The 20,791-nt window shown below is 38.4% G+C and overlaps 1 protein-coding gene across 2 annotated transcripts in view; it reads left to right on the top strand.

Moving 5' to 3' along the window:
- Positions 1-1,699: 1,699 nt before the first annotated feature.
- Positions 1,700-20,791, top strand: part of CHEK1 (checkpoint kinase 1) — a 32,116-nt gene continuing 13,024 nt past the window's right edge. The window contains exons 1-6 of one of the 2 annotated variants that reach the window (XM_049654777.1): positions 1,700-2,120; positions 2,850-2,934; positions 3,998-4,221; positions 5,420-5,484; positions 5,574-5,643; positions 20,489-20,677. In XM_049654777.1, the coding sequence (XP_049510734.1) occupies positions 2,870-2,934; positions 3,998-4,221; positions 5,420-5,484; positions 5,574-5,643; positions 20,489-20,677 (613 nt within the window). In that variant the 5' untranslated portion in view covers positions 1,700-2,120; positions 2,850-2,869. Of the gene's footprint in view, positions 2,935-3,997; positions 4,222-5,419; positions 5,485-5,573; positions 5,644-20,488; positions 20,678-20,791 lie in introns of both variants that reach the window. The other variant, XM_049654770.1, reaches the window with a different exon arrangement.

Raw genomic sequence — 20,791 nt, 5'->3', positions numbered from 1 at the left:
ACCTTTGTTTTCAGTAAGGTACCCAAGTTTTTAACTGTGCCTGATGCTCTCCAGTTAGGATAGGGTTTACCCTCTCAAGTTTTGTACCAGCTTTGGGGAGGAGCAGTTCCTTGGGTATATAAAGGAGGGACGGGATCCAATTCTTTTGGCTTCTTAGTCTTTCAGCCTGCCCTGTTTAGTCCCACCTTCATCTCCACGTTCAGTTACCTGGTGTCACTAATCCAACTTGAGCCTTTTGGGAGTTCTGTGATGTAAATCAAGTTGCTTTTCTTTCCTATTGCTGGTTTTAAGATTCATCTTTATCATTCATCTAAAAACTTCCCAATTTCCAAAATTTTGTTTTTCATACTCCATTCTTGTGGGTTATTGCCTTTTGTTACAAATTTACTATTTTAAAATAGTAAACTTTACTATTATTAAATCGTTTTAATATTTACTATTGTAGTAAGGTTTCAGAAGGGAACAGAAGCTATTGTGTGCACTGATTCTCTCACATTCTTTAACTGGTATTTTGCCTGAAACCTGTATACCTTATTCATTTTTCAGGCTAAGATAGCTTAATTCCATCCAGACACAGGAACTGTGTAGGTCCCCCTCTTCCTTTCTTCATATTCTTTGTTTATAGCACAGTGCGAAAATGGAGTAAATGACCTGGAAAACTTACTTTATTCCATGAACCCTAAACTGTTGATGTCATGGTTAAAAACTCCAACAAGCACTTTGAAGTGCTCTGGCCTTGTTTTTCTGTCCCCAGACTTTGCTTTAAAACGTGTGTGCTTTTTTGGGTAACATGTTGTACACTCATTTTACTGTATTACCAGTATCACAATCAAGAGCTTTATACTCGAGGTGTGTAGCCCAGTTTTAAGAACTGGAGAATTTAATGGAGATTATCTTGCCTACACCTTGAGTTCCCTGTCTAGTTTACTGTCAAGGGGGAACACTTACGGTTTTTCCACATTATTTTGTTCTCAAGCAAGTCCCTATCCCGAGAATTTTCTTTCCCATTTAAACTGGTTACTCTGCTTTTATTTTTTTATTTTTTATTTTTTTTAAATTTTTTTTTTCAACGTTTATTTTATTTTTGGGACAGAGAGAGACAGAGCATGAACGGGGGAGGGACAGAGAGAGAGGGAGACACAGAATCGGAAACAGGCTCCAGGCTCCGAGCCATCAGCCCAGAGCCCGATGCGGGGCTCGAACTCACGGACCGTGAGATCGTGACCTGGCTGAAGTCGGACGCTTAACCGACTGCGCCACCCAGGCGCCCCGGTTACTCTGCTTTTAAAATAACGCATCGTAAAAAACGAGGCAAAACAGTCCCTTTGCCTCCAGCTGTCTTTTTTACACAGTGAGAATGAAAAAGAGGATAGAAGAATTAAGGCTATGGAGATGCTGTTCCTTCAGAAAAGCTGGGCTAAAGTCGTGTTTTGGAGTCTGGAGACAAGGCAAAACTGGTTATCCTGACACGCCCTCACAGTACAAAGTGTCGCTTGCTTCCGAGGGATGCCTTTCCACCCCCCACCCCGCAGCGCGGCCAGTCTGTGCTTCTCGCTCCCGCCACAAAGTTCTTTCATTCTTCACGGGATCTGTTCGAAACGGCTGTTCTAGCTTCTCGGCTCTAGTTTGATCTGTGCCCCTTCTTAAAGTTTCCGAGGCAACACTTCTGAATACTATCCGCACAACGCTGCCAGGCCCAGAGCAGCGGGGAGGGTACTCGAGGACCCGCACTCCCAGCGTGTGTGCAGGTCTCCGAGGGGACTTCGGCTCCGCCCAGGAGCGCGAGGACGGCCCGACTGCGGGCCACGCACCGGACACCTGCATGCACCGGGGCCGGGAGATTCTTCGCGTTGATGCGCTCGGCTGTTCTTAAACCTCTCCAGCCTGGGTCTCCTCTCGACTCTAAAGTAACCCGGGCCTGGCCAGCTCACGCCTCGGGGGCAACCTCTGGGTACCGGCCGCCCGAAGAGGCCACTATTCACAGCAGCCGCAGTAGGAGACGCGCGCTCTCCTGCTTTACGGCAAGGGTGCGCGCGTTTGCGACAGCGTGACGCCGGGAAAGTTTTGGCGGGAAAAGCGCCGCATTTGGATTCCTGTGGTGGCGGGCAAAGGACGGCCTGGTGAGGAGAGGCAGCCGGTAGGGTTGGAAAGGAGTCTGGAAAAGGACTTCGGGGGTCTACATTCGTTGAGAGGGGCATGGCGAGAGAAAGTTATGGGTGACAAGCGAAGTGGATCAGAGAGATTCCCGCGGAGGGGCGGTTTCCGAGACTGGAGGAGTTTGGGACCAGGGGGACCCTGTTGTAGAGGGATTGGAGAGACTACCTCTCTGCCTGCTGGGGACCCCAAAGGTTTGGGCGCCCGCCGTCCCGAGTGCCAGCTAGCCCTTCCTTCCGCTTCTTGGGGCAGTTTGGCCCCGCCCCAGGCTCCTCCCGGCCTTCTGGATGGCGTGGGGGTGGGAATTGGAGCTGAGCAAGGGGGGAGGAGGGGCGGCAGGCGTCGTCGGGAAACCCTGTCCTCCTCTAGCCCGCAGCCCTTCACCTGTCTCACCCCTTCCCTTCCCTAGTCACCCGCCCCCCAAAGCATTTGTGCCCCCAGCCTCTCAGCACAGCCGCTGCATTTCCTCGGAGGCCTGAGGGCGGCGGTTGTAGCTTCGGTTCGCGTGGGAGTGGAGAGTGTGAATTACACCACGACATGCCAGAATTTAGTATACTTGCTGGTGCTTGAGAGCCTTGGGTAAAATACGGGTGAGGCGGAGGGGGAAACCAAACTGTTAGTTACGTTGAGGGATCGTGGCAGATGGTTGAAGCTTATCCTCAGCCCCATCTTTTCCGGGTTCCTGCCTTTTACAGCCGTGATCCATCCTGGAGTCATGGCAGTGCCCTTTGTGGAAGACTGGGACTTGGTGCAAACCCTGGGAGAAGGTGCCTATGGAGAGTGAGTTTGAGTCCTTTTACCTTGCCTTCACGCTTGCTTTCGTTTTCTGTCTGTTGTCTTGTTTGAGTACAGATTTGTTGTTTTGGAGTTGTGTATTCTATTTTATTTTCATTTATTTATTTAGACAGGGAGCGAGCATGGTTGAGAGGCGGGGAGAGGGAGAGGGGGAGAGAGAGAGAGAGAGAGAGAGAGAATGAATCTTACACAGGCTCCATGCCCAGTGTGGACCCAAACTTGAGGCTCGATCTCACGACCCTGGGATCATGACCTGAGTGGAAATCAAGTCAGATGCTCAACCAACTGACCCACCTAGGCACACCAGGAATTGTTTATTATAATACAGTGGCATCTCAGAGAACAGATCTTTGCATTTGAAATCTAAGACCTTTGGGAACTAAAGCCGCGTGAAATTTTGGAAGGATCAATTTTTTTTTCTTCCTTTTTTTAAAACATTTTTTTCTGTAAAGAAGTGGAAGAGACCTGTGAAGTCAGGTTCTCCTCCCACATATTCCTTGCTGGGTTTTAAGCATAGTGGTTAAATGAGCAAATGAACAGACTCTGGAGTCAGACTACCTGGTTTCAGATTTTCACTCTGTTACATACTAACACATTGTTTTGTGTTCTTAGGCAAGCTCCTTAATGTATCTCTGTTTCCTCAGGTCTACCATGACAATAATAGTACCTACCCCATAGGTGCTTAGAACAGTTAGTACAGGCATATATAGCATGAGGTTAATAAATATTAGGTAACGTTATTAAAATCAAATAAATAGAGCATGTGTATATGTGATGTGGCCTAGAATTACTGTTACTCCGTTTTAGTTTACTTTATCAAGCATTTATTAAATAACCTTTGGATACACAACATAATGACTTCTGTAGAGCATTAGCCATCATACATCACATTTCAGAAAGGAGTACTCTCTGTTGAGAACATGGCAGAAACCATCTTCTTGGCTTTTACCGGGTGGAGAAAGTAACGAAGGTAAAATTGTTGGATAAGTCAATATTTAATCTTTTGAAGTCTTAAATAGAATTCACATGTCTTCGTTTTCCTTTTTAGAGTTCAACTTGCTGTGAATAGAAGAACTGAAGAAGCAGTTGCAGTCAAGATTGTAGACATGAAACGTGCCATAGACTGTCCAGAAAATATTAAGAAGGAGATCTGTATCAATAAAATGTTAAATCATGAGAATGTAGTGAAATTCTATGGCCACAGGAGAGAAGGCAATATCCAGTATCTATTTCTGGAGTACTGTAGTGGAGGAGAACTTTTTGACCGAATAGGTATGGAAATAAGATTTAACATGTCTATTCTACTAATTAAGTTTCTAAATTTGTTTTTTAATCTTGGATCTGCTATTTGGTCATTGTCCACTCAGAACTGCTTATGCAACAAGGAAATTACAGGAAGTTTTCTTGTTTTTGCAAGTTATGTTAATACATTAAAGTATATATAGATTCATCAAGGAGAACCTTTTTCCCAAATTGTGCATGTGATTTTGGTTAGGGTTGCTGTTTTGTAGAGTTTAAGAATGATAAACTAATCTCATGGTGAAGTATTGTTTTACCTATACAGTGACTTTTCTTTATAGACATTCCAGTTACACGAAATCATTGCATGCATTTACAGAGCCAAAATGATAGCATGTTGTTATATTTGTTCTTTTTTGTTTAAGTGAAATAACTTGAGAACTTTTTAGAATTGCTTTACCTATATTTAGTAAATTCTGTACTTGGTACTTTCAGCATTCTATGTAGATTCAAAGGCTTGATGTTTTAGAACACTAAGTACGTAAAAATATATTATGTGGATCTAAATTTATTGTCTACAGCTATTGTTTTCACAGTTAAAAACTGATTATTTAGAATCTCCAGTATGTATCTCAGGAGAGAGTTCAGTGTAAAAGAAATCAAGAGGTAAAGACAGAGATCAAAATATAAAAAGAAAACTGACAATAGAACATTTTTTAATAAAACTGTATTTCCCAAAGGAACTTTGCAGGCATTCATAGCTTTGTAGTATGAGGGATTAGATGAAGTTTCATTTTGTTGTTCAATATTTGGTGATATTAGTTTATGTTTGCCCAGGCTTATACTTTGGCAATTACATTTTAGTGATGAAGAAAACAATGTCAGAGCATTTAGAAGAAATTAGGGGAGAATTGGAAAGATACCAAATAAATCATGATTAGTGTAAGATAATCAGAGGCTTTCAAGGTATGGCTTGCATTCTTGATCTGGATAATAGTTTCTCTCTGTAGTTTTCCTGTGATGTTATTTTATTTTTGCCACATAACAGATGGGGAATGTGAGTTAATTAAGTACCGTGTGAATTAACGGACACTAGAGTCTTAATTGCTAGCATAAGATTCTGTTTGCCAGTATGCCATCACAAATGTCTAAGCTTTGATTTAGGAGACTCTGTGGTTGCTGCCTGATTATGTTTACATGGCAGGCTAACTTTCATTATTAATTCTTATAGAGCCAGACATAGGCATGCCTGAACAAGATGCTCAAAGGTTCTTCCATCAACTCATGGCAGGGGTGGTAAGTACAGTTGTTTCTTTTCCTTTTACATAAAATTAATATGAATGAAGTAAGTTAGCAAAGTATGCCTCTCTCTGTTTCTCTTTTAGGTTTATCTACATGGTATTGGGATAACTCACAGGGATATTAAGCCAGAAAATCTCCTATTGGATGAAAGGGGTAGGTATAGCATTTTGTCACTGTTGCCTAAATTATTTTAATCTATACAAGGCAGAGTTGAAGCTTTTGCATTATTGAAAATTTAGGGCAAAAAATCTGAAAAGTGTAGGAAATTTGAGACACTCAGTATATTTTACAAGCCCTTCCTGATATAGTTGTAGATGAGATAGAGAAATCTAATCTAGATGCAGGGTTAGCTCACTAAATGAATAACTGTATGAATAGTCTTAACTCTTCAGTGAATTAATAAAGGAAAGTTTATGTTGGAATACCCTGGACCATAGGCTTATCCTGTTTGTTCTAGTTAGTTAATTAGTTAATTTTTTTTTCAAGTTTTTATTTAAATTCCAGTTAGTTAACATAGTATAATATTAGTTTCAGGAGTAAAATTTAGTGATTCATCACTTACATATAACCCCCAGTGCTTATCATAACAAGTGCCTTCCTTAATACCCATCACCCATTTAACCCATCTCACAGCCCAACCTCCCCTCCAGCAATCCTCAGTTTGTTTTGTATGGTTAAGAGTCTGTTTTATGGTTTGCCTCTCTTCTTTTTTTCCTTATGTTTATCTGATTAATTTCTTAAAGTGCACATATGAGTGAAATCATATGGTATTTGTCTTTCTCTGATTGACTTATTTTGCTTAGCATAATACATTCTAGTTCCATTCATGTCATTGAAGATGGCAAGATTTCATTCTTTTTTATGGCCGAGTAATATTCCAGTGTATATGTATACCACAACTTTATTCATTCATCTGTTGATGAACACTTGGGCTGTTTCCATATCTTGGCTATTGTTGAAGATGCTGCTATAAACATCAGGGTGCATGTGTCCCTTCAAATCAGTGTTTTTGTATCCTTAGGGTAAATACCTAGTAGTGCAGTTGCTGGATCATAGGGTAGTTCTTTTTTGAACTTTTTGAGGAACCGCCATACTGTTTTCTAGAGTGGCTGCACTAGTTTACATTCCCACCCACAGTGTAAGAAGGTTTCTCTTTCTCTGCATCCTCGCCAACATCTGTTATTTCCTGTGTTGTTCATTTTAGCCATTCTGACAGGTGTGAGGTGATATCTCATTGTAGCTCTGATTTCTATTTCCCTGATGATGAGTGATGTTGAGTATCGTTTCATGTTTGTTAGCCATCTGTATGTCTTCTTTGGAAAAATGTCTGTTCATGTCTTCTGCCTATTTCTTAGCTGGATTATTTGATTTTTGAGTGTTGAGTTCGGTAAGCTCTTTTTTTTTTTTTTTTTTTTTTTTTAATGTTTTTTTATTTTGAGAGAGAGCTTGAGTGATCAGGGGAAGGGCAGAGAGAGAGAGAGAGAGAGGGAGAGAATCCCAAGCAGGCCCTGTGCTTACAGTAGGGCTTGATCTCACAAACCATGAGATGATGACCTGAGCCAAAATCAAGAGTCAGATAGATGCTCAACCAACTGAGGCCCAAGTTTGAAAAGTTCTTTATAGATTTTGGATGTTATTAATAACCCTTTATCAGATATGTCATTTGGAAATATCTTCTCCCATTCCAAAGGTTGTCTTTTAGTTTTTTGATTTTTTTCTGTGAAGAAACAATTTATTTTCTGTGCAGAAGCTGTTTATCTTGATGAAGTCTCAGTAATTCACGTTTGCTTTTGTTTCCTTTGCCTCTGGTGATGTGTCTCATAAGAGGTTGTTATGACTGAAATCAAAGAGGTTGTTGCCTGTGTTCTCCTCTAGGATTTTGATGGTTTCCTGTCTCACATTTAGGTCTTTGATCCATTTGAATTTATTTTTGTATATGATGTAAAAAAGTAGTCCAGGTTCATTCTTCTACTGGTTGCTGTCCCGTTTTCCCAATATCATTTGTTGAAGAGACCATCTTTTTTCATTGGATGTTCTTTTCTGCTCTGTTGAAGATTAGTTGACCATATAGTTGTGGGTCTATTTCTGGGTTATCTGTTCTGTTCCATTGATCTATGTGTCTGTTTTTGTGCCAGTACCATCCAGTCTTAATGATTACAGCTTTGTAATATAACTTGAAGTCCAGAATTGTGATGTCTCCAGCTTTGCTTTTCTTTTTCAACATTGCTTTGGCTATTTGGGGTTGTTTGTGGTTTTAGGATTGTTTGCTGTAGCTCTGCAAAGAATATTTGTTCTTCCAATCCACGAGCATGGAATGTTTTTCTGTTTCTTTGTGTCATCTTCAATTTATTTCATATGTGTTCTGTAGTTTTCAGCGTACAGATCTTTTATCTCTTTGGTTAGGTGTATTCTTATGGGTTTTGGTGCAATTGTAAATGGGATTGATTTCTTGATTCCTCTTTCTGTTGCTTCTTTATTGGTGTATAGAAATGCATCAGATTTCTGTACGTTGATTTTGTATCCTGCAACTTTACTGAATCCATGTGTCAGTTCTAACAATTTTTCAGTGGCATCATTCGGGTTTTCTACATAGAATATCATGTCACCTGCAAATAGTGAAAGTTTGACTTCTTCCTTGCTGATTTGGATGCCTATTTTTTTTTGTTGTTGTTGTCTGATTGGTGAAGCTAGGATTTCTTGTATTATGTTAAATAACAATGGTGATAGTGGACATCCTTGTCTTGTTCCTGATCTTAGGAAGAAAGCTCTCAGTTTTTCCCCACTGAGGATTATATTGGCTGTGGGTCTTTCATGTATGGTTTTTATGATGTTGAGGTATGTTCCCTCTATCCCTACTTCATTGAGGTTTTGTGTTTTTTTTTAAGTGTTTATTTTTGAGAACGAGAGACAGAGACAAAGAGCGAGTGCAAGTGGGGGAGGGGCAGAGGGAATGGGGGACAGAGGATCCAAAGTGGGCTCTGTGCTGACAGCAGAGAGCCTGATGCAGGGCTTGAACTCATGAACTTGGAGATCATGACCTGAGCCGAAGTCAGATGCTTAGCTGACTGAGCCACCCAGGCACCCCTCTTGAGGGTTTTCTTGTTTGTTTTTTTAGAGAGAGAACTCGAGTAGGGAGAGAGGCAGAGGGAGGGAGAGAGAGAGAATCTTAAGCAGGCTCCATGCTCAGCATAAAACCCAACACAGGGCTTGATCCCACAACCCTGGGATCATGACCTGGGTCAAAATTAAGTCAGTTGCTCAGCCAACTGAGCCACCCAGGCGTCCCTATTGAGGGTTTTTATCAAGAATGGATGCTGTATGTTGTGAAATGCTTTTTCTGTCATCTACCGAGAGGATCATATGGTTCTTATCCTTTCTTTTATTAATATGGTATATCATGTTCCTTGATTGCAAATATGGTATATCCTATTCATTGATTGGATGCTTTCAGTCCAAGAATAACTATGTACTATTGGATTCAATTTGCTAGTATTTTGTTGAGAATTTCTGCATCCATTTTCATCAGTGCAGAGCCCAATGCAGACTCTAACTCACGAACCCTGAGATCATGACCTGAGCTGAAGTTGGACGCTTAACCAACTGAGCCACCCAGGAGCCCTTGTTTGTTCTTTTTAATCTGTGATTTGGATAGAGATGCAAGGAGTTTAGTTATATTTTATGGATGTCATGAAAACTGAGAGAGATGGATAGTGAAAGTGTTAGCTTATTAAGTCAGGATCAAAAAAGATGACAGAAATGTCTGTAGCATGAGGCAGTGATTTTTGTCTGTTTTGTTTAATGGTTATTTAGTGCATTAGAATAGTGCGTGGCCAATAGTAGGCTTTCAAAAATATTGAATGAATGAATACAGCAGGCCAAAGAAGTGGGTCAGGTTTAACTTTTCCAGGACAGAAAAATCTGAAGTTCAGGATTTGGATTTTGAAAAGTAACTAAGTTTAGTTGAATCACATTATCTTTGGTAGAAAAGCAGGTTAAAAAAGACTTTTACCAAGTAACAGATTTCATATTAGTCACCTGTGTGATGTAGTCAGTAGAAAACTAGGGTGATATTGAGAATGAGGAAGATAGCATTCCAACACTGCTTCAGTGAGGCCATACTGGAAATACTGGGTGTCCTGGGACACTACTGTAAAAGGTATGTAGATCACTGAAGTGCTTTTACAGGACAGTGATGAGACTGGTGGAAGGGGCACAAACTATGTAAAATAAGGAATAATTGAAGGAGCCCAGGAGAACGTTACTAGTGGTTAAATACAGTTTTTCTGAACACGTTGGTGAAAACTATACAGAAGCAGTGGATTAGTGCAAGCAATGGACCCTGTTATTGGACCTATCCAAAAATTGAATAGGTTCCTTTGGAATGTAATAAGTTTATAACATGAGAGTCAAACACTAGATTATTAATTATCAGGGAATATTATAAAGAGAATTTAAACATTGCTTGGCTAGTTGGACCAAAGTATTTTTAAGATCTTGTCCAACCCTGACGTTTAGTATTGCTGGCAGTGTTGTTCACAAGTCACTGTACTTTCTTTTCAGCCTCCTAACATTTTCCTGAACTCTGTAATTGACCTTTATACAAGGAGATAAGCTAAGAAAAGCCAGTTTATTTAATAAGTAATGGAGATGTGAATATTTGGAATAGGAAAGCTTTGTTTCCAAACTAAAAATATTGGGTGTTTTTCTTTATAAAGATAAAAGTTAATCATGAAGTAAGATGAAAAACAAAGAAAAAGGTAAAAAATCACCAGAAATCCATCAGTCAGTTATAACCACTGTTAAGTTTTGGTGAATATCTTTTTGATATCCTTTTATTAACCCATCTACCTAGCTACCTAAGATCCTCCTTTGGTTATTTAGCCTTTTGCAAGTAGCTTCTTAAGGCACATAGCAAACATTTAGACATTTCGAGAATTTGGTGTATGGGAAAAAAGGAACAGAATCGTTGATTGATGAGTCCCAAGAAATGAGAGCACAGCTGGATAATTCCTTTATTTATTTATTTATTTTTTTAATTTTATTTTTTATTTTTTAAATTTACATCCAAATTAGCATATAGTGCAACAATGATTTCAGGAGTAGATTCCTTAGTGCCCCTTACCCATTTAGCCCATCTCCCCTCCCACAACCCCTCCAGTAACCCTCACTTTGTTCTCCATATTTATGAGTCTCTTCTGTTTTGTCCTCCTCCTTGTTTTTATATTATTTTTGTTTCCCTTTCCTGATGTTCATCTGTTCTCTGTCTTAAAGTCCTCATATGAGTGAAGTCATATGATATTTGTCTTTCTCTGACTAATTTCACTTAGCATAATACCCTCTAGTTCCACCCACGTAATTGCAAATGGCAGGATTTCATTCTTTTTGATTGCTGAGTGATACTCCATTGTGTGTGTATATATATATATATGTATATATATATACATATATATATATACACACCACATTTTCTTTATCCATTCATCCATTGATGGACATTTGGGCTCTTTCCATACTTTGGCTATTGTTGATAGTGCTGTTATAAACATGGGGGTGCATATGTCCCTTTAAAACAGCACACTTGTATCCTGTGGATAAATGCCTAGTAGTGCAATTGCTGGGTTGTAGGGTAGTTCTATTTTTAGTTTTTTGAGGAACCTCCATACTGTTTTCCAGACTGGCTGCACCAGCTTGCATTCCCACCAACAGTGCAAAAGAGATCCTTTTTCTCTGCATCCTCGCCAACATCTGTTGTTGCTTGAATTGTTAATGTTAGCCTTTCTGACAGGTGTAAGGTGGTATCTCATTATGGTTTTGATTTGTATTTCCCTGATGATGAGTGATGGTGAGCATTTTTTTATGTGTCCGTTGGCCATTTGAATGTCTTCTTTGGAGAAGTGTATTCATGTCCTTTGCCCATGTCTTCACTGGATTATTTGTTTTTTTGGGTGTTGAGTTTGATAAGTTCTTTATAGATTTTGGATACTAAACCTTTATCTGATATGTCATTTGCAAATATCTTCTCCCATTCTGTCGGTTGCCTTTTAGTTTTGCTGATTGTTTCCTTCGCTGTGCAGAAGCTTTTTATTTTGATGAGGTCCCAGTAGTTTATTTTTGCTTTTGTTTCCCTTGCTTAAGGAGACGTGTTGAGTAAGAAGTTGCTGCGGCCAAGATCAAAGAGGTTTTTTCCTGCTTTCTCCTCGAGGATTTTGATGGCTTCCTGTCTTACATTGAGGTCTTTCATCCATTTTGAGTTTATTTTTGTGACTGGTGTAAGAAAGTGGTCCAGGTTCATTCTTCTGCATGTCGCTGTCCAGTTTTCCCAGCACCACTTGCGGAAGAGACTGTCTTGATTCCATTGGATATTCTCTCCTGCTTTGTCAAAGATTAGGTGGCCATACGTTTGTGGGTCCATTTCTGGGTTCTCTATTCTGTTCCATTGATCTGAGTGTCTGTTCTTGTGCCAGTACCATACTGTCTTGATGATTACAGCTTTGTAGTATAGCTTGAAGTCTGGGATTGTGATGCCTCCTGCTTTGGTTTTCTTTTTCAAGATTGCTTTGGCTATTCGGGGTCTTTTCTGGTTCCATACAAATTTTAGGATTATTTGTTCCAGCTCTGTGAAGAATGCTGGTGTTATTTTGATAGGTATTGCATTGAATTTGTAGATTGCTTTGGGTAGTATCAACATTTTAAACAACATTTGTTCTTCCTATCCAGGAGCATGGAATCTTTTTCCATTTTTTTGTGTCTTCTTCAATTTCTTTCATAAGCTTTCTGTAGTTTTCAGCATATAGATTTTTCACCTCTTTGGTTAGATTTAATCCTAGGTATTTTATGGTTTTTGGTGCAACTGTAAATGGGATCGATTCCTTGATTTCTCTTTCTGTTGCTTCATTGTTGATGTATAGGAATGCACCCGATTTCTGTGTGTTGATTTTATATCCTGCAACTTTGCTGAATTCATGAATCAATTCTAGCAGTTTTTTGGTGGAATCTTTTGGGTTTTCCATATAGAGTATCATGTCATCTGCGAAGAGTGAAAGTTTGACCTCCTCCTGGCTGATTTGGATGCGTTTTATTTCTTTGTGTTGTCCAACTGCAGAGGCTAAGACTTCCAATACTATGTTGAATAACAGTGGTGAGAGTCGACATCCTGGTCTTGTTTGTGACCTTAGGGGGAAAGCTGTCAGTTTTTCCCCATTGAGAATATTAACATTGGGTTGTTCATATATGGCTTTTATGGTCTTGAAGTATGCTCCTTCTATCCCTACTTTCTTGAGGGTTTTTATCAAGAAAGGATGCTGTATTTTGTCAAATGCTTTCTCTGCATCTATTGAGAGGATCCTATGGTTCTTGTCCTTTCTTTTATTTATGTGATGAATCACGTTAATTGTTTTTGCAGATATTGAACCAGCCCTGCATTCCAAGTATAAATCCCATTTGGGCGTGGTGAATAATTTTTTTAATGTATTGTTGGAGCCGGTTGGCTAATATCTTGTTGAGTATTTTTGCTTCCATGTACATCAGGAAAATTGGTCTGTAGTTCTCCTTTTTAGTGGGATCTCTGTCTGGTTTTGGAATCAAGGTAATGCTGGCTTCATAGAAAGAGTTTGGAAGTTTTCCTTCCATTTCTATTTTTTGGAACAGCTTCAAGAGAATAAGTGTTAACTCTTCCTTAAATGTTTGGTAGAATTCCCCTGGAAAGCCATCTGGCCCTGGACTCTCGTTTTTTGGCAGATTTTAGATTACTAATTCTTTTTCCTTACTGGTTATGGGTGTGTTCAAATTTTCTATTTCTTCCTGTTTCAGTTTTGGTAGTGTATATGTTTCTAGGAATTTGTCTGTTTCTTCCAGATTGCCCGTTTTATTGGCATATAATTGCTCATAATATTCTCTTATTATTGTTTTTATTTCTGCTGTGTTGGTTGTGATCTCTCCTTTTTCATTCTTGATTTTATTTATTTGGGTCCTTTCCTTTTTCTTTTTGATCAAACTGGCTAGTGGTTAATCAATTTTGTTAATTCTTTCGAAGAATCAGCTTCTGGTTTCATTGATCTGTTCTACTGTTTTTTTGCTTTCAATAGCATTCATTTCTGCTATAATCTTTATTGTTTCCTGTCTTCTGCTGGTTTTGGGTTTTATTTGCTATTCTTTTTCCAGCTCCTTAAAGCATAAGGTTAGGTTGTGTATCTGAGATCTTTCTTCTTTCTTTAGGAAGGCCTGGATTGCTATATACTTTCCTCTTATGACCGCCTTTGCTGCATAAGAGGTTTTGGGTTGTGGTGTTGCCATTTTCATCGACTTCCATGTACTCTTTAATTTCCTCTTTATCTTCTTGGTTAGCCCATTCATTCTTTAGTAGGATGTTCTTTAGTCTCCAAGTATTTGTTACCTTTCCAGATTTTTCTTGTGGTTGATTTCGAGTTTCATAGCGTTGTGGTCTGAAAATATGCAAAGTATGATCTCAATCTTTTTGTATTTACTTAGGGCTGACTTGTGTCCCAGTATATGGTCTATTCTGGAGAACGTTCCATGTGCACTGGAGAAGAATGTATATTCTGCTGCTTTAGGATAAAATGTTCTGAATATATCTGTTAAGTCCATCTGGTCCAGTGTGTCATTCAAAGCCATTGTTTCCTTGTTGATTTTTTGATGAGATGATCTGTTCATTGCTGTGAGTGGGGTGTTGAAGTCTCCTACTATTATGGTATTACTGTCGATGAGTTTCTTTATGTTTGTGATTAATTAATTTATATATTTTGGTGCTTTCACATTTGGCACATAAATGTTTACAATTGTTAGTTCTTCTTGGTGGATAGGCCCCTTGATTGTGATATAATGCCCTTCTGCATCTCTTCTGCAGTCTTTATTTTAAAGTCTAGATTGTTTGATATAAGTATGGTTACTCCGGCTTTCTTTTGTTGACCATTAGCGTGACAGATGGTTCTCCATCCCCTTATTTTCAATCTGAAGGTGTCTTTAGGTCTAAAGTGGGTCTCTTGTAAACAGCATATAGATGGATCTTCTTTTCTTATCCATTCTGTTACCCTATGTCTTTTGATTGGAGCATTGAGTCCATTGATGTTTAGAGTGAGTACTGAAAGATGAATTTGTTGCCATGATGATGCTTGTAGAGTTGGAGTTTCTGGTGGTGTTCTCTAGTCCTTTCTAATCTTTGTTGCTTTCTTTTCTCCCCTCAGAGAGTCCCCCTTAAAATTTCTTGAAGGGCTGGTTTAGTGGTCACAAACACCTTTAATTTTTGTTTGTCTGGGAAACTTTTTATCTCTCCTTCTATTTTGAATGACAGCCTTGCTAGATAAAGAATTCTTGGCTGCATATTTTTCTGATTCAGCACACTGAATATATCCTGCCACTGCTTTCTGGCCTGCCAAGTTTCTGTGGATAGGTCTGCTGCAAACCTGATCTGTCTTTCTTTGTAGGTTAGGGACTTTTTTTCCCTTGCTGCTTCCATGATTCTCTCTTTGCCAGAGTATTTTGTGAATTTGACTATGATATGCCTTGTTGATGGTCGGTTTTTGTTGAATCTAATGGGGTCCTCTGTGCTTCCTGGATTTTGATGTCTGTGTCTTTCCCCAGGTTAGGAAAGTTTTCCACTATGATTTGCTCACATAACCCTTCTACCCCTATTTCTCTCTCTTCCTCCTCTGGGACCCCTATGATTCTGATGTTGTTCCTTTTTAATGAGTCACTGATTTCTCTAATTCTTAAATCATGCTCTTTTACCTTAGTCTCCCTCTTTTTTTCTGCTTCATTATTCTCTATAAGTTTGTCCTCTATATTGCTGATTCTCTGTTCTGCCTCATCCATCCTTGCCGCAGCTGCATCCATCTGTGATTGCAGCTCAGTTGTAGCATTTTTAATTTCATTCTGGCTATTTTTACTTCTTTTATCTCTGCAGAAAGGGATACTAATCTATTTTTGACTCCAGCTAGTATTCTTATTACGGTGATTCTAAATTCTGGTTCAGACATCTTGCTTATATCGGTGTTGATTACATCCCTGGCTGTCGTTTCTTTGTGCTCTTTCTTTTGGGGTGAATTCCTTCGTTTTGTCATTTTGAAGGCAGAAAATGAATTAATGAGGTATAAAAATTGAAATTAAAAAATATTAAAATTAAAAAATTAAAAACACGCACAGAAACAAAAATTGAATAAATGATGCTAGATCCTAGGTGTGTTTTGGTTGGGTGTTGAAAGTGGTTTGACAGATTACAGAAAAAAAGGGGGGGAGGAGAAAAGGAAATCGTTTGAAAATTTGAAAAAATGAATACACTGAAGTAGACTAAAATGAGATGAGGGGAGTAAAACAGAATTTGAAAAAATATACGCAAAAGTAAAGGATACAGTAGAAAAAAATTAAAGAAAAATATTTTTAATAAAAATTAAAAACAAAATGAAATTTTTCTTTCTGTATTCAAGAAAAAGAAAAGAAACGAGAAAGAGAAAAAAGGAAAAAAAGGAAATCGTTTGAAAGTTTGAAAAAGTGAATACACTGTGGTAGACTAAAATAAAATGATGGAAGTAAAATAGAATTTGAAATAATTTACATAAAAGTGAAAAATGAAGTAAAAAATTAAAAAAATATATTTTTGATAGAAATTGAAAGTAAAAATAAAGTTTTTCTCTTTCTGCATTCAGGAAAAAGAGAAAAAAAAGGAAATTGTTTGAAAATTTGAAAAGGTGAATACACTGAAGTAGATTAAAATAAAATGATGGAAGTAAAATAGAATTTGAAAAAATTTACACAAAAGTAAAAAATATAGTAATAAGAATTAAAAATATTTTTAATAAATTTGAAAATAAAAATGAATTTTTTCTCTTTCTGTATTCAAGAAAAAGAAAAGAAGTGTAAAAGAGAAAAAAAGGAAAAGAAAGAAAATTGAATAGATGAACCTGCTAACAGATTGAAGTAGGACTGAAATTGCTTCGTTTTCCCCTAGAAGTCAGTCTATGTAGCTCTTTATACTCCGTAAACTAAGCCGGCTGTGAGACTTTTGTTCTTGAAGAGTGAAGTTGGCCCAGTTGGGCGGGGCTCAGTGTAACAGCTCTGATCTCCACTAGATGGCGCTGCTAGCCTACTGGGGTGGATTGTTGCGGGCTTCTAGGTGCGTATGCGCGGGATCGGTGAAAATGGCACCGCCCAGCTACCCAGTCTGTTCTTCCAGATCAGCAATGGCACACCAGCCCTCTGTCTTCAGCTTTTGTCCACTCCCTGCTTTTTCACTCTCTGTGACCAGGCCCCAGGCAGTACCTCTCTCCCGAGTTTTGTCTCAGATGCTGGAGAATTCCTTTAACTTCCATTTATCATTCTATTTTCATTACTTTTTTTTTTTTTTTTTCCAACGTTTATTTATTTTTGGGACAGAGAGAGACAGAGCATGAACGGGGGAGGGCAGAGAGAGAGGAGGACACAGAATCGGAAGCAGGCTCCAGGCTCTGGGCCATCAGCCCAGAGCCCGACGCGGGGCTCGAACTCACGGACCGCGAGATCGTGACCTGGCTGAAGTCGGACGCTTAACCGACTGCGCCACCCAGGCGCCCCTATTTTCATTACTTTTTGAATGCTAATAGCCTTGATGGTATTACAGTCAATTCCTCCCCTTCTTCATTTACAAATTAAGTCCTTTTTTGAATAAATGTAGGTTTCTAGCTAAATAAAACACTCTGGGAAAGAAGAATTGTGTGTCTACCTGTGAGAAGCAGTATAGCATATTTTTAAGAGCTTGAGATTTACAGTCATTTGAACTTAGGGTTAATCTAGGCCACCTCCTAGTAGGTGTATGGCCTTGGGTAAGTTGCTTGCCTTCTCTCTGCCCCACTTTCCTTCTTTATAAAATGGTGATAGTAAGAATCTATTTGGGTTGTAAGGATAAAGGAGACATATATATCTTTACCCATATATGTATTAACATAAGTTAGATCATAAGATATATGCTTTTTTAACGTGCATGTGGACTTTATTTTTCAGCCTTTTCCATTGTATTTATAGTGTAAAAATCTTTACTTTTAATGAAAACTTAAAAAAAATTCAGGCATGGGGCCCATCTGGCTGGCTCAGTCAGTAAAGCATGTGACTTTTGATTGTAGAGTGATGAATTCAAGCCTCACATTGGGCATAGAGCTTACTTAAATAAATTCAAGCACGTAAAAAATTATATAAAACATATAATACATATTATAATAAAATAAAAATACAGCAACCACCTGTGTAACAACTTGGTTTAAAAAATTAAACATTATACATATGTATACCACTCGAAGCAGTGGTGTTTATAATAGCAAAAAACTGGAAACAACCTAAATATCTGTCAACAATAGAATAGATAAATTATGAAATGGATAATTTATAGGTACAAGTAATGACATGGATATAAGTTTCATAGAAGTATTTATACCAGTATGATTCTATTTATAGGAAGTTCAAAAATACGTAAAATAAAACATTGTTTATTTGGGAATAAACAAATATGGGAAAAATTACAGAGGAAAAAAGCATATTAAAACCAAAATCAGAATGGTGGTTACTTATGAGAAGGTAGAGAAAGAAATAAATTGAGGGAAGTAATTACAGGGGATTTCAATTTTTTTTTTTTTACATTTATTTATTTTTGATAGAGACAGAGCACAAGTGGGGGAGGGGCAGAGAGAGAAGGAGACACAGAATCCAAAGCAAGCTCCAGGCTCTGAGCTGTCAGCACAGAGCCCAACGCTGGGCTCGAATTCCCAAACCACGAGATCATGACCTGAGCCGAAGTTGGACGCTTAACCGACTGAGCCACCCAGGCACCCCAATTAATTACAGGGGATTTCAAAGGAGATATGAATGTTCTTAAGTTGAGTATTGGGTAAATGGGATATGCTCACATCCTGCATATTCTGTAAACATTCTTTTGTTTCTATTCAATATTTAATAATCTTTTTTTAAAAAGATAATGTTACTGGGGCACCTGGGTGGCTCATTCGGTTAAGCGTCCGACTTCGGCTCAGGTCATGATCTCGCGGTCCGTGAGTTTGAGCCCCGCGTCGGGCTCTGTGCTGACAGCTCAGAGCCTGTTTCAGATTCTGTGTCTCCCTCTCTCTGACCCTCCCCCTTTCATGCTCTGTCTCTGTCTCAAAAATAAACGTTAAAAAAGAAAAATTTTTTAAAAATAAATAAAAAAAGATAATGTTACTAATATAGTCCAAGTCCTGTGTATGCCTTCTCAAATGTATTCCCTTTTCTTTTTCTTAGAGATAACCACACTCCTCAATTTAGAATTGATTATATGCAGTTCTCTAACCTGAGTGTTATGTTGCAGACATAAGGAAACAATAAAATCTGAGGAATGCTACAGTCATCCATTAGTATTTTCAGTGATTAGTAACATAGAAGTAACTTGGCACTCTAACTCTCAGTGGTTTGTCAAGATTGTGTCATGTATAGCTATTAAAAGGATAATTACAGTAGCTACCTCCCAATTCAAATACAGGTAAACATTATCAATGGATTATATATCATATTGTATGGATATGTATATACCTGATTTTAAAGAATCATTTCCCTATTTTAGGACATTTAAGTTGTTTCTAGCTTAGAAAATGGAACAGTGATGTCTGTTCTAAAGTTTTGCGCAGTCCCCGTATAAAACTTGGGTCATGTTATAATAGATATTTGCTATGGCCCTTGTCCTTTTTTTTCCACTCATACCCTATTCCATGTCAGAACTATAGATAGACCTTTTCTTTTTTTAAACAACTTACCTACATAGTTTTCCTTGCATACATGTGTAACAAGATTTTACCATTTCCTTATTGGATATTTAAGCTATTTACAGATAATACTGCTAGGAATATTCTTGTGTTTGTCAATTTGGGGGATTATTTCTGTGTTTGTGTTCCTGGAAATGGGAATTGCTAGTTTAAAATTCTTTTTTAATGTTTATTTATTTTTGAGATTGAGAGGCAGCACAAGAGGGGATGGGCAGTGAGAGGGAGACACAGAATCTGAAGCAGGCTCAAGGCTCCAAGCTGTCAGCACAGAGCCTGACATAGGGCTTGAATCCACTATGAACTGTGAGATCATGACCTCAGCCAAAGTGAGACACTCAACCGACTGAGCCACCGAGGTGCCCCGGGAATTGCTAGTTTAAAGAGTGAATATTTCAATTTTGACATCTTTTGATAGATTGCCCTCTAAAAAGGTTATACCATTTGACACCTTGATAATAGGGGGTCTTCCCTCCTAAGATTAGGTTAGATTCCCTTGCTATAAGATCTAGTAATATCCTATGTTTTCGTAACTTTCCCAACAGTTGTCTGTTGTTAATCTTCTTTAGTAATTCACTTACCTGCATTGGCTAGCATAGCATCAGTCAGTTGTGGTGGATATTCACTAAGCACAGGGTAAGTTGAAAGTTCTGCTTGTAGTTTGTGTGTGTTTAAGATGAAGTTAGAGGAAATTTGCCTTTCTGGTTTATTTTCTGTGCGTAGTTCCTCCTCCTTTTCTAAAGTTAGCCACTTTGACACGAAATTTTAATGTTTGTGGATCTTTAGTTTTGGTATGTCTTTACATATTTTCTTCCTGCTCTGTGGGTTTGTTTGCTGCTGAGAAAGTTGTACCTGGTTTGTTATTGATGTCTCCTTCCAGCCCTTTGTACAAGTTGATGAAGGACTTGGCTGTGCTTTCAGCCTAAGACTATAGTGCCCTTTTTACAGAAGGACAGCCCCTTTTGACTCCATTGTCTTTAACCTGGTCCAAACTGTTTTGTGTATTGATGATTTTTCTTTAGTTAATAGAAGCTCTGAGGCCTTTTTCTAGGTTTGGCTAGGTGAAAATGTCTTTTATTTCTTTTAAAATGTCTTTTTTTGTCATTTTAAGGTAGAAAAGTTCTACAAACTTGAAGTAACACCAGTGATTTTCCAGTAATACTTAATTCCTTTAAGTATATCTATTTACAAAACATCTTTATTAAGTGCCATTCACTTTTCCTTTGGTTTAGATAACCTCAAGATCTCTGACTTTGGCTTGGCAACAGTGTTTCGGCATAATAATCGTGAGCGTTTATTGAACAAGATGTGTGGCACTTTACCTTATGTTGCTCCAGAACTTCTAAAGAGAAAAGAATTTCATGCAGAACCAGTTGATGTTTGGTCCTGTGGAATAGTACTTACAGCAATGTTGGCTGGAGGTAAGAGCTTTTTAATCATGATGAAACTCCTGTCTGTGGAAAGCCAGATTTGTTGTACCAAAATAAATAAAACAAACCAGGGGAATCCATATTTATATGATAGTATTTTGATAG

Source organism: Panthera uncia, chromosome D1, assembly GCF_023721935.1.
Source record: "Panthera uncia isolate 11264 chromosome D1, Puncia_PCG_1.0, whole genome shotgun sequence".
In the NCBI taxonomy this organism is placed as follows: Eukaryota; Metazoa; Chordata; class Mammalia; order Carnivora; family Felidae; genus Panthera; species Panthera uncia.
The sequence above is the reverse complement of the archived record's forward strand: the minus strand, read 5'-3'. Positions and strand labels throughout refer to the sequence as shown.